Source organism: Notolepis coatsorum, assembly GCF_963971535.1.
Source record: "Notolepis coatsorum genome assembly, chromosome: 14".
Lineage (NCBI taxonomy): Eukaryota > Metazoa > Chordata > Actinopteri > Aulopiformes > Paralepididae > Notolepis > Notolepis coatsorum.
Window position 1 is genome coordinate 53131962 of NC_140178.1, and position 14492 is coordinate 53146453.

A 14492-nucleotide genomic window follows, 5' to 3' on the forward strand; every position below is an offset into this window, starting at 1 on the left:
CATTCATCTGGCCACACCCCCATCCGCTTACCTACATAAGCAGGGGTGGTGCCACACACTCATCTCCTTCTCAAATTTCATCACAAGCAACGTGCTGCTCATATGCCCACTTGACGTGGAGACAAATATTTACTCTGAGGAAAGGAAGAACAAGGAGATACGTTGACATCATATCTTTATTTTCTCTCTCACTATTTTCGAGAAAATACGGCGATATTGTCTTCGTCACTGGAGTGTCTGGAAGATGGTGATCATTCTAAAATCCTCCACCGGTTTTCGTATTGGGAGCACGCCGCTGCATGCCTCTCAACTGCAGTTCCTGGCTGTGGCTGGTTGCGGTAAAACCTTTCAGGACACAGCTGAACTGTAGGACGCGCCGCTGTTGTGAGAAGCGGTGGGTTCAGGTTGGTGAGTAATGTTTTGCTTGCGGCTCCACTTGTCTGTTAGTGCTATGGGGGCTGGCTGACAATGTTTACGAACACCGGCCCCAGATTAAGGTCTTTTGTTCAGCTTCTTAGGCAACAGCGGAAGACCTTGGTCTGAAGCCCATTATAGTTAACTAGTGGGCCACGACCATTAACACTGGTGATCCCTGTGTTTTCTGGACGAGTGGATGTTTTCTCTGTCACCGTGTAGGCCCCGTCTTTCATATCCAAATGAGAGTATTCCCTCACGAGGAAATATGGGCATGGATGTTCGTTAGCGGAAGATCTGTGTTCAAGTCAGCTACAGGCCAGTTGGGTATTGTGCTGGCTCCGTCGGGTGTTGGTAAAATCACCGTTGTAAAACTGTGTTAACATCTTGTTTCTCTTTTCTCTTAAAAAGTGAGGAGGGTTTCAGAACGGCGGCCTGTCTGAGTGATTGTTATATCATTGTGTACAAGTTCAGGTGATAGCTGCTTAGCTTACGTGCTAGTGGTGGCCTACTGTTAGCCAGTCAGCTGTTAGCTGCGGCGCTAGCCTGCTGTGATCACTAGGCTAGGAAACGTTAGCTTGCGTGCTAGTCGTGGCCTACCTAGGCTAGGCTAGGAAACGTTAGCTTGCTGCTATAGGCCGAGGCCCAGCGCGGGGTGGCTCCGGCCCCTCGCGCGCCGCCGTGGTTCCCAACTCCCCTCTCCCTCACGGGGAGAGGCGGGGGGGATTCGAAGTCTCCCCTCTGGTCGCGTGCGCCGTTCGCTCGGCGTCTCGCGGGTAGGGGCGGTAGCGCCCGACGGTTAGAGCGGCCGTTAGCTTAATGCTACACTTTTGAACGTGCTTTGATTATAACATGTTTTAAACACTCTTGACTACGACGTCATATTTGACAGAGGATGTTCGTCGACCCTGCCCTGAGCCAGGACGGCAAGGACTGCGTCAACAAGGGGGACCGTAGCGACGGGATGGAGCGGCGACGCTGCCCAGGTCGACAACACGGCTGTGTTTACTACGGTGACTTGTTAGAGACTGCACTTCGCTTGATCTGCGCTCCGGGTAGGCTAGGTCTGGACCAGACTTTGAACACTTCTTCTTGCTTTCCCTTCTAAATGTTTTGTAAATAACGATGTTTTCCAAAACGTGTGCTGCTGCACTACATTTAGGATACGATGCGAGTTATGTGTGAATTGTCTTGTCACTGGTATTAGCTTCTCCATGCAAATAGGGTTGTTTATTACAGATGTGAAAATGATCTGGTTTGTTGTGTTGAGAAACATCATGTGTGTTCTTGTACCGAGCACTCTCAACTAAGGAGGTTAAACTAACCTATAAAGCTATGCTTAGTGACATGAGTAAAGAATGATTCTTCTCTCAGCCTGTAATGACAATGAACAGTGTGTTCACATATTAACAGGTTTACCTGTTCAACTGGCCGTATTAAGGGTAAAGTAGGAGGCTTGTGTTTCCCCCCGGTTCCCTGGGGACTTCTTCATCCTCCTCTCAGACATGTTGTTGCACTACATTGTGTCACTGTGTGGTAGGGATACGATGTAACCCTTAGCTTGATTGCTGAGGTTGTGCTGCTTGAGAAACTTTATTTTCCTAAAAGAAAAGATTGTTTGGTCGCTTTTCGTGTGCTTAGCAAGGCCTGTGGCCGATACTAATCGAGAATTATGTATTCTCTCATTATGAAAAACGGCGTTCCTCTGTAGAGTGTTTTTGCCATTTTTTGTAGGTGATGATGGGTTGTGTGTGTCATGTGACCTACAACTGGGTTGGGCTGGCCACAGAAGCACATGTGTAAGTTTGGTACCGGGGCTCTTGGAGAGCCCTCTCTATTCTGTGTTTTTTCCTTAGTAAAAATCAGATAGCAGGTTAGCACATGCGCTGTATGAAGCTGTTAGACGCTTCATGGAGCTGACTATGACTGTGTCATACTCTCTTTTGTCATTACATCGTATCATGGGTGTGGGGTCGTAAAGGGGTGAACTGGTAACCTTTCCTCCCCTTTTTTCTGTTGGTCAGGGGTAAACCCACCTGTCCTTCAAGGTTCCTGTCACGTTGCGGTTCGGCACGTTACAGGGTGAGGGGGGGGGGGGGGGGGGAGTTTCCTGGTCCCACGCCCTGGAATATTGGGCGTGTGCACCGCAGAAATTCCCCCGCCATAGAGTACGTCACCGTGCGCGTCTCTGTTGGTAGGACTTCCGTGTGCTGTTCAGGTCCATATGATGGATCTGTTTAAAACGGGGGGTGGTCAGGGCTCCTCCTCACAAAGCTCCTATTCGGGCCTTCTGTGAGTTGGGACTCTCCTTCCATGTGAGGGAGCCTCCTCAGAGTACAGAGCCTCCTCCTCAGATTGATAAGGTGAGTGGAACCTCAAGAAGGAGTCCTACTCTATTGTGTGTGTATTCGATTCAATTCGATTATTGAGTGTGTATGGGTTCAGTGCCTCCTCCCCGGAGAGCCCTAAAACCAAACTTTTACATGGCTCAAGGTGCAATATATTCTTTTCAATCTGTACAGCTCGCGTGGGAAGTCTCTCTGGGGATTTCCGTCTCCTCTCTATGGGAGGGTGGTGGAATGTAAAAATGTAAAAAAAATGTACCCCCGGCTGTGTAGACTGGGATACATACTGTTGGTGCTTCCTTCTTTTCTTTTAAAAAGAGTTGGAGTTAGGAAGTATCACACCCCTCTTGTCGTTCCCCTGGGCGCCTTGGGGATTCAATGACAGGTCTAAATAGCCTGTTCATTGATGTGGTTGTGTCCCGACGCACGCATAGTGCTAGCTCGGGGTGTTCTGTAATCAGGCGACTGACTGGCACGCCTTGGTTGCTTGGGGTTAAAACGGCGTTTTTATAAAGCAACTGGAATGGAGGTTTTTCCTCTTCCGACGACCTGTTTTGGTTGTCGACAGATTCTCGTTCATATCTGGGGGATGATGATGGAATGGATCTGAACATATGTAGAGGGGTCTCACGCCCTGGGGGTGGGCCACCGGGCGCGGTTCGCCCCGAACGTCTGGGTGGCGCCTTCTTTTCATGTTTAAGATCAACACGCATATCTGCCCCTTCTCCTGGAGTAGGCATGTCGGCGTGGTTAGGGCACGGGACTGGTTCTGGTCACGCTGGTCCGGATCAGTTGAACCCGTTGTCCGCCGGGGATGCAGATCTGCTGTTCTGGTACCCTGAGAGACTTGGGCTTTTTTCAGGGGGAAAAATGCCAGGTCGGTCCGGGTGTCACAGGGTTAAGCGCTATGGAGACCCTGGTTGGGTACATTTTTTACTCAGCACTGTCGTAATGGCTTACGGCCATGCCAACCTGTACACGCTCGATCTCGTCAGATCTCGGCCGCTACACAGGTTGGTCCTGGTTAGTACTTGGTTGGGAGACCGCCTGGGAATACCAAGTACGGTGTGCTTGGGGCTGGTTCTCCATTCTTTTTCGCTCCTCTCTCACGCATGGCGAAGAGCGGCCTGTTGGGGTGGTCTTTGACCTCCTCTGGTGACCCTGTGCTTCCCGTATCGCCGGGCCTGGTCCGAAGTCATGTTTCGTCGACCCGTAGGCCTGGGTTAACCCTTTTTTGAAAACTGAAACACTTGTACTGCGGTATAGCCGGTGTATACCCGCAGGTGTGTTTTGGAGTTTTTTTCTTGAGGGGTTATAGGAACAACCACCGCATTGGGTAACACCAAGGTGGTTGATTCCCTGGTGTGTTGGAGCAGTGTCAACTCCCGGGTTCACCGGTTGAGGGTGCCCCTGTACGTTCATGACGTCTGCCAATCGTGTCAGCCTTCTCTGCCTCAACCCCTCTGGGTGGGTTTTTTTTAAATGGAGGCTTGGTCATGCAACAACGCCAGCTTACGCCCCTTCCGCCGGTGCGGCTGTGTTCAGCTGTCCGCTCTGGCGCCTGTCTCGTCCGCAGTCTCCAGGCTAGGGTTAACAGCCTGTTGCCTGGTTTTTCCCCGGTGCGCTGCCTGCTTCCGTTGGTTAACCTTTTTTTGTGTGCTTACGGCCATGCTGACTGCCTGTTCTGCAGGGTCAGTGTGCCAGGCGGTGTACTATTGAGGGGACAGGGCCCGCTCGGCTGAGGAGCCTTTGTCCGAATACGCTGGCGATGTGGGGGGCGGGGTCACTAAGTGCCCACCTGGTGGGGTCTTGATGCTGGCATCATGGACTTCTCCGGGCCCCCGTTCCAGGGGGTCCAGTCCCTTTGGGTCTGGGTCTTCCTTCGCGCTCCGCTGCTACGGCCTTGCTACGGGGTTGGGTTTGCCCTTGACCCCGTGATTCTGGGGGCAGTAATGAGGTTGTTCCCTCCGTTCGTTCCCGGGTGGCATGCGGGTTGTGCGTGTGTGTAGTCGTGGGGTCAAGCCACGGTCTGCTCACCCTGTGCGTTGAGTTGCTTGAGTGCCTCTTCGCACGGTCGGGTCCGTCGCCCTCCCGTGAAGCCCCCAATAGGGGGGGTGCCCTCCATTAGGGGGGGTCGGGGGGGCTCGGTCCTCCCTGATCTGATGGTTGTGGGGGGCCTCAGCGGGGTACATTTGTCGAGCTTCTAGCTCCCGCTCAGCTCCTATTATGCAATGAGACGCTGAGCGGGAGCTAGTGTGATACAGAACGTTAGGTTATGACTATAACCAAGTTCTGTTAACACTAGTGGACGCTCAGCGTCTAGACGCTCAGCGTCTAGACGCCGCTGCGGCCCTTGATTTTTCATTGTGGTGAAATTTGTTGGGAAGGAGATGAGTGTGTGGCACCACCCCTGCTTATGTAGGTAAGCGGATGGGGGTGTGGCCAGATGAATGCTGGCATTTAAAGGTACATTTTGAAATTTATTCAGTGTATATACGCTGAAGCGAGATATATGCAATGAGACGCTGAGCGTCCACTAGTGTTAACAGAACTTGGTTATAGTCATAACCTAACGTTCTGAGCCGTCAGCACAGGTGATCTTGTGGGGGCAGGTGACATTGTTTTTCCATTTTCGTTTATGTAGATGGAGAACAAGGTTGGGCCCAAGGTGGAACCTTGAGGCACACCCTTAGAGATGTTGAGAGGATCTGACACAAAGTTTTCTGACTTCACTCACTGTGCACAGTTATTGAGATAGCTGGCAAACCAATTACTGCAACTCTATTCCATCCAAATAGTATTCAAACGTTTATTCCATCCAAATAGTTTTAAAGGTGTATGCCACCCAATAATGTAATAGTGTAATCATGTGCTAGTGTAATAGTGTCATAGTGTGTAATAGTTTAATAGTGTGATATTGTAATAGTGTAATGGTGTGATAGTGAAAGAGTATAATAGTTTACAATAGTGTAATAGGAATAATGCAGTTAATATGCTTTCATTGGTTTTGCCTCTGCCCCTACACCTAAGCCCTGCCTAATGTGTAGGCTACTAGCGAAGAACTGTGTGGCTGCAGCCTGGCGGAGATTTGTGCTCTATGAGTGCACCTTTCTAGTTTGACTTTAGATCAATCCAAGATTGACGGTGCAGACTAAGCTCAAATATTTTTTTTTAAGGACAGATCCACAGGTCAACAAGTGCAACAGTGACACATCTCATCATTCTAGTTGGCTTGATCAAATCCACTACTCCTCTCGTAATACAAATAAATGGACCTACCTCTCTTGCAAATGTAAGTGTCGATATCTGACCTTTGACCTTGTCTTGGCCTCTGACAGGAAACCTCCAGGCCGGGGACCAGATCTTGGAGGTGAATGGGGAGACTCTACTCGGAGTCACCAGTGATAGGTAGGCTTTTAAACAGTTATCACGCCTTTATTGTCTGAGATGATGCTTTAATGATAAGGTAATGACATCAGATTTTGTGCGTGTGTCTGTGGTTTTACAGAGCTGTGGACATCCTGAGGGGGTGCTCTGCAACCAATCACATGCGCCTTCTGATCGCCAGGGACGAGGAAGCCAAGTAAGTTCATATTTCAAGAGCTACATTCATATCATGCAATTAAACACTAATACACATTCTCAGGGGACCCATAACAATGTCTCAGTATCCTAAACTGATTTTGCAGGCTATTGTGGAGGTTAATAAAACAAAATGACTAATAAAACAAAACTACCACTACCTGAACTAAATATTTTTAGACTAATAAACTACTAGCCTGCACAGTTTTATTCAGCCTACTATATATTGCAGGTCCTTTAGAAAATGTTGGCAACAGGACATGGCATGGCATAGCATAGCATAGCATAGCATAGCATAGCATAGCATAGCATAGCACAGCATAGCATAGCATAACACAGCATAGTACAGCACAGCACAGCATAGTACAGTACAGTACAGCATAGCATATAACAGCACAGCATAGCACAGCATACAGTAGTACAGCACAGCATAGTACAGCACAGCACAGCATAGCACAGCATAGCATAGCATAGCACATCATAGCACAGCACGGCATAGTACAGCACAGCACAGCATTTTTTTATTGTTGTTACGTAAACACAAACAGTTTTAAATAGCAGCACAATATTAACAAATTAAATAGCAAATAGAAAATAGAAAGTATAAAATATACATTTTACATGTAGCCTACTGTGTGCAAAAAATAAAATAGGAAATATAGCAGATATAACATGTCAATTATACATGTACTGTGTGCAAATCAATGGTATGTGCAGTCAGTAATGTGTGCGGTCAGTATTGTGTGCAGGTCAGTATTATGTGCAGGTCAGTATTATGTGCAGGTCAGTATTGTGTGCAGGTCAGTATTATGTGCAGGTCAGTAATGTGTGCAGGTCAGTATTATGTGCAGGTCAGTATTATGTGCAGGTCAGTATTGTGTGCAGGTCAGTATTATGTGCAGGTCAGTATTATGTGCAGGTCAGTATTGTGTGTGCAGGTCAGTATTATGTGCAGGTCAGTATTGTGTGCAGGTCAGTATTGTGTGCAGGTCAGTAATGTGTGCAGGTCAGTATTGTGTGCAGGTCAGTATTGTGTGCAGATCACTATTGTGTGCAGGTCAGTATTGTGTGCAGGTCAGTATTGTGTGCAGGTCAGTAATGTGTGCAGGTCAGTAATGTGTGCAGGTCAGTATTGTGTGCAGGTCAGTAATGTGTGCAGGTCAGTATTGTGTGCAGGTCAGTAATGTGGGCAGGTCAGTATTATGTGCAGGTCAGTATTGTGTGCAGGTCAGTAATGTGTGCAGGTCAGTAATGTGTGCAGGTCAGTAATGTGTGCAGGTCAGTATTGTGTGCAGGTCAGTAATGTGTGCAGGTCAGTATTGTGTGCAGGTCAGTATTGTGTGCAGATCACTATTGTGTGCAGGTCAGTATTGTGTGCAGGTCAGTATTGTGTGAAGGTCAGTAATGTGTGCAGGTCAGTATTATGTGCAGGTCAGTATTGTGTGCAGGTCAGTAATGTGTGCAGGTCAGTAATGTGTGCAGGTCAGTAATGTGTGCAGTCAGTAATGTGTGCAGGTCAGTAATGTGTGCAGGTCAGTATTGTGTGCAAGTCAGTAATGTGTGCAGGTCAGTATTGTGTGCAGGTCAGTAATGTGTGCAGGTCAGTATTGTGTGCAGGTCAGTAATGTGTGCAGGTCAGTATTATGTGCAGGTCAGTATTGTGTGCAGGTCAGTATTGTGTGCAGGTCAGTAATGTGTGCAGGTCAGTATTGTGTGCAGGTCAGTAATGTGTGCAGGTCAGTATTGTGTGCAGGTCAGTAATGTGTGCAGGTCAGTATTGTGTGCAGGTCAGTAATGTGTGCAGGTCAGTATTATGTGCAGGTCAGTATTATGTGCAGGTCAGTATTGTGTGCAGGTCAGTATTGTGTACAGGTCAGTATTGTGTGCAGGTCAGTAATGTGTGCAGGTCAGTATTATGTGCAGGTCAGTATTGTGTGCAGGTCAGTAATGTGTGCAGGTCAGTATTATGTGCAGGTCAGTATTATGTGCAGGTCAGTATTGTGTGCAGGTCAGTATTGTGTACAGGTCAGTATTGTGTACAGGTCAGTATTGTGTGCAGGTCAGTAATGTGTGCAGGTCAGTAATGTGTGCAGGTCAGTAATGTGTGCAGGTCAGTATTGTGTGCAGGTCAGTATTATGTGCAGGTCAGTAGCAGTGACAGCTATAAGGTAGCACTGTTTCCCCTCAGCCTTATTACTATTTGTTCATGAGTCTGACTGCCTGGGGAAATAACTGTTCTGGAGTCTCCTGGTTTGGGCCTTGAGGCTGTGGCATTTGCAGCTTGTGGTTGGGATGGCTGGGGTCCTTAATAATCCTGCAGGCTTTGCTGATACACTGTTCATTGTATATATCCTGGATGGAGTGAAGCTCACATCCACTGATGCACTTATATTGTGATTGTTAGGGATTTACACATAGTAGCAACTAGCAACCAACAACAACAACAGCAACAACAACAACAACAACAACAACAACAGGCTTTCACCCCCTTTGAAGTGTCTTCACTCAGAAAGTCAATCGCTACAGTGTGTGTGAACATATTTCTCCATGTATCTTTTTCAACATCTCCAGCAGCTGTCCTCCTTGCATACCCGCTCTTCTCAGTACCTCCTCATTCTTGATCTTATTCTTCCATGTTATTTTCAGCATCTTCCTCAGCGTCCACATTTCAAAAGAGTCTATCATCCTCTTTGCCTCTTCATTCAGCGTCCATGCTTCTGCTCCATCTGAAAAGACTGACATAAAAATCCTGGTCTTCGTTTTCGTCTCAATAATTCTTTATGGTTCCAGAATATGCCCTTTGCAATTCCGGTTCTTCTCTTAATGTCCATGTTAGCTCTTCCACATTCCACATACACCCATAAAACTCAGTTTTGCACACATTCATTTAGTTTGACAGCTATTGATAGTAAATTAGTTTGACATCGGGGACATGAATCCTTGTGTTGTGTTAATTACAGCTCTATGGAATGACGTAACAAAAAAATAGCAATACCTTTTCTTATAGGGACTGCTACCGTGTCATTTAATTGACAATTCATATTTCTTTTATATAATTATTATAGCAAAGAACATCATGTATGTTATTAATCAGCATTAGAAAATGTAATTATAAACTTTGGATGCAAGGCGAAGGCACGTAGGCTATAGGGCCGGTAAGCCACAGCCCTGCCAGAATTCAGGGGTGAAAAAAAAGGTTATAGCCTATATAGCCTGCCCCCCCCCCTACCTGACTGATCTCTTTCTTCCCTACCGCCCCACCCGTTCCCTCCGGTTCTCCTCCACTGCCTCCCTCACTGTTCCGACATCCAAACTCAAAAACGTTGGTGATCGGGCCTTCTCTCGCACTGCACCCAGACTAACTCCCTCCCTCAGTCCATCAGAGACTCCCCTACACTCTACACCAGGGGTAGGCAACCCTAGGCACGCGTGCCTACATAGGCACGTGGGGGCATTTTCATAGGCACAGGGGGCAGCAATAATAAAAATAAAAATAAATATATATATATATATATATATATATATTTTTTTTAAATATTATAGTGAAATATTTTGCACTGTTGTCGCATTTATCTTGTTGAAATCCTCCCACAGGTTCTTTTTACTACCACATATTTAATTGAGACCCTTTATTTGTTTATTATTTCAATTTAGCTGGAAATACATTGCTACATCATTCAGTAACATTTGCAGAGCCTTATAACAAAAACATTATTACGGTCACCATTGTGACCAGTGGGATTAATCAACAAATGTTATTATTTATTTTTCTATTTCATTGAACATTGCACATGTTAAAAGCAATTTTTTTTACTCAAAATGTGATTATTACCAAGTCAACTTGTGTTCTTAAAACAATGACAATAAACATAGTTTTATTAGGTAATGTGGTTGTGTAAGTTCTGGTAACTTATTATTAAAAATCTTTTTACAGTGTAGTCTTGCGATCAATCAAAACTTATTTACACGATATACCTCACATTCACCCTCCATTCACATCCTGGTGTTCTCCTGGTGTTCTCCATTAGGCCTGTAGGTGGAGCTATGACAGCACACGTACAGTACATGATGTGTCCAAAAATGAATGGGCAAATGTGAGTGAAAATAATGGTCACACTGTATGCAGCTGTTTGTCTGCATTGCATTCCCCCCCCCCCCCCCAACTCAGATTTAGGGTTTATACAACCATCATAATAATATTGTTAATAATAACAATAACAATAATAATGTTTAACACTTTGATTGCCTAAGGTTAAATTCATGATATACCATCCGTTGCCAGCTCTATTTGTCTTTGGAGAAGTTCCCCTTCTTTGCAGGGCTATAACTTTTTAAATTCTATTGCTAGATTGCCATTATTAGGGCCCATTCAATGTCCTATGTGTATTGTTCAGGGTGTATGAACGTTAAACTTTTTCATTCACATATTCATACTAAAATATGATCTAAAGTATAAGTATGTTTTCATCTCTTTCTGCAGCTTTCTCCAGAACGTGATTTATAGCCCCAAATGCATTATATTGATGATCAAATACAGTTTGGTAGCGATCGGTGCCAGATGAAAAATTTCAAATGGACGTGCTTCTAGAAGTTTCTACGTATCATCTGATGATGACCGGATGGGCGGGGGATCGTTTATAATTCCGTGGGCAACGTTATACCATTCATCTAATGTGGGTCAAATGTTCATCATAGCAGTTAGTGTCGAACACGGTAATACTACACGCTAAAACTCACCCCAGTCTCCGCGGGCCGTTGGGCGATCAGCGTGGGGTAGACAGTTTTCCATTATGGGATGTCGAAATACCCGGTCCATTTCCAGGTTGTATAATAGTATATACGTCCAAATCATGTTGTTTATCGAGTTATTGGCAACGGATCGCTATGTATTGTGTTGAGCTCGAGTCCCGGGAACTATAGCGAGTGCCCGGAAGTAATATGGGTGATCACCACTTCATCCACATGACTTCCTGTTTGACGCTTCTGCCGATCGACCACCAGATGGCGCTCTTGAACCGCTAGAGGATTGAGAGGAGCTCAGAACTGTGTGTGAAGGCTGCATAGGGGAAATATGATTCCGATCACAGATTTTTGAAATATTGATATTAAAGACGAGTTAGGGCGTCCTCTGCAACTTTAGCATGGCTAGGAAAGACGCCTAAACACGTTTTCGGCACTTAAAGTGTTATTGATAATGTAAAAATTATCATTAAAAAGACCTGATTATGAGAAAAAATGTTACGATGCATGGAATATTGTTGAGGCACACTAGTTACAACTATATTTCAAACAGGCACTCCATGTCAAAAAGGTTGCTGACCCCTGCTCTACACCTTCAAAGCTCGCCTCAAAACCCACCTGTTCTCCCTTGCCCTCAACCCCCCCCCCCCCCACCCATAACCCCCCCCCCCCTCCAACCCGATTGATGTATGTTCCTGTCGCTCTGTCTTTTTGTGTTATCTCATGCTGTTTTCCCCCTGTTTCCCCCATGGTCTCATGTTCCTTTTTTGTTTCTTTGTTTTCACTATAACTACTGTCAGCGACTTCGGGTCATTGAGAAGCGCTATATAAATTAAATTTATTATTATTATTATTATTATTATTATTATTATTATTATTATTATTATTATTATTATTATTATTATTATTATTATTATTATTATTATTATTATTATGTATTGATATAAAACAGCATATCTTTGCTTGCCTGCAATTTATATCAGTGACAGTTTCTCCCTCCCATATGAGGCATGAGACCAAGCCATGAGGAGTGGACTGACGGAACACTGGAATATTACTCCAGGTCGGGGCGTTTTTTTCAACATACATCACAATTAAAATAACTGCCTGCAGAGAAGGCAGAAATAAATGTGACAGAAGAAATGTGGCTGGAGATTTAATGACAGGAGGGAAATGCTTGGCAAGTCCTTTCTATGTATAATACAGCAGTGTAATCAAGTAATTCTGACAAGGAAGAAGACAAGCTGCATTATTTCTCTACAGGTGAATGTATAGTGTTCCCGAATAATTATAGCCTATGGAACTTTTCTTTGCTTGGCTGAAATTTAAATCAGTGTTTTTTTTAAATCAGTGATGAAACCAATAGATCTGTTCGCTGTATGCGTCAAACTCAGTGAGTGCCGCATCACCGGAGCAGAAATGATCCTGGTCAGAACAACGGGGCAGACTACAACATTATTTGCATTTGTTAGCCATGCTAGCGATCTAAACAATCAATCCATGCCAAAGCTAGATATGTAAAAGGTGAAAGACTCATTCAGCCGTTTTCGTTTGAAACAACTTTTAGTCAGGGGAGTGCCATGGTTTCTCCATAGAGCCCCGTTGTACTTCTTTTAGTGCAGCAGCTCACGCAGGTCCGGGGCAACTTAGTCACGGGACTCAGTTGGTATTGCTGATTGGCTCGAACACGGTATGTTTGTATACAGCGAACAGGTCTATATAAGGGTAATGTATAAGGCGTGGCACTGTCCCCGTTTGTGAAATGGCCACAACCAGCGTCCCACCAGTTGTGTCTTGGGGAAGCGTGAGCCATGTGTGTTCAGCTAGCACACATACACAGCTATATTAAAAAAATACTGTAGTTATGTGCGGTTTACATTTGTTAAAACATATGCGTTTTAATCCCATTTCCGGGATTAAACCCTAATGGGAACAACATCTCTCTCTTTCTTTTTTCTCTCTCTCTCTCTCTCTCTCTCTCTCTCTCTCTCTCTCTCTCTCTCTCTCTCTCTCTCTCTCTCTCTCTCTCTCTCTCTCTCTCTCTCTCTCTCTCTTTCTAGCTTTCTCTCTCTCTCTGTAGCTTTCTCTCTCTCTCTCTCTTCATACAGTATATATACTGTATCTCTCTCAGTATCACTCCATCTGCTATAGTATTCAGCATTAATTTAACCATGTTCCTAATCTCAACATAGCCGATGTTGACGAGGAAAAACCAGGTCACGCATCGCCGTCGACGTCACCGCCGGCATCATACGCATCATCTCTCCTCCTGCCTCCTTCTCCCCCTCATAAGTCCATCGTGAACCATAAGATCAAGAACATCTACAAGAGCCTGTCTAGACGGCAGTGGCCCACGTCCTGGCCCAGTTTCCCCTTAACCTCAGCAGTAAGTCAAGATGTTCTACTCGCACGTCTAATCCTTATTAAAGAGTTACTAAGTCATGCAGCACTGTCTCTATTAAGAGGTGGATTAGACACCTCAGATCTTAAACAGAGGGGATCTGGTGAGGATTCTGACCCCCATACTAATCAATACACTGAACCATCAGGCATGTTTCCTTGTACACTGTATTGTAGCTATACTGTATATCTAAATTATGTAAGTCATTTTGCTAGATTACAAATTGACATGACGCACCCAACGTTTGGTAGGTGTCGATCTCAGTTCATTAGTGAAGCGTTTATGGAGGCAGCTGGGATGACTTGACCTGACCTATCTTGGAGTTTCTCTCTTTCTTTCTCTCTCTGTCTGTCTGTATCTTTCTTTTTCTCTCTGACTGCGAGCAGACTATGGTGGTATTGGTGGTGGGTGGCGGGGGTAGGCGTGTAGCGAGGAGAGCTTAGCCCTGAGCCTGGCGTCTCACAGCTTTAATCTGGGCTCTGCGTTTTAACTACCGCACAGGCCAGGAGAGATGGAGGGGAGGGGGATTATACCTCTCTGTGCACTTCCTCTCTCTCTCCCTCTCTCTCTCTCTCTCTCTCTCTCTCTCTCTCTCATCTCTCTCTCTCTCTCTCTCTCTCCTCTCTCTCTCTCTTCTTTCTTCTTCTCTCTCTCTCTCTCTCTCTCTCTCTCTCTCTCTCTCTCTCATCTCTCTCTCTCTCTCTCTCTCCTCTCTCTCTCTCTCTCTTTCTCTCCCTCTCTCTCCATCCCGCTCTCTCTCTAACTCTCTCTCCCTCTCTCTCCCTCCCAGGGGCGGACCTAGCACATTTGGCGCCCTAGGCGAGATTCACCACTGTTAGTCTATCTTTCCTCAACGCTCAATTCTATAAACACTTGACCGATACCCATCAATGCACAGCGCTCTAGCATGTTCTGACTGTGAACACCTAAAGCTGAGGCTCAGACCGACCGACCGTTTTAGATTTTTGGCTCATTTTCCCTTATGTTAGAATTTTTTTTATGTAAAAAAT

At 45.6% G+C, this 14492-nt stretch overlaps 1 protein-coding gene across 1 annotated transcript in view; it reads left to right on the top strand.

Annotated features, from left to right (window-relative positions):
- LOC311239840 (syntaxin-binding protein 4) overlaps positions 1-14492 on the top strand; it is a gene marked incomplete at both ends in the record, with an annotated part of 344479 nt that overhangs the window by 108170 nt on the left and 221817 nt on the right. Inside the window, 2 exons of the mRNA XM_084328288.1 lie at positions 6098-6167; positions 6268-6342. Coding sequence (XP_084184414.1) covers positions 6098-6167; positions 6268-6342 — 145 coding nt within the window. The remainder of the gene's footprint in view (positions 1-6097; positions 6168-6267; positions 6343-14492) is intronic.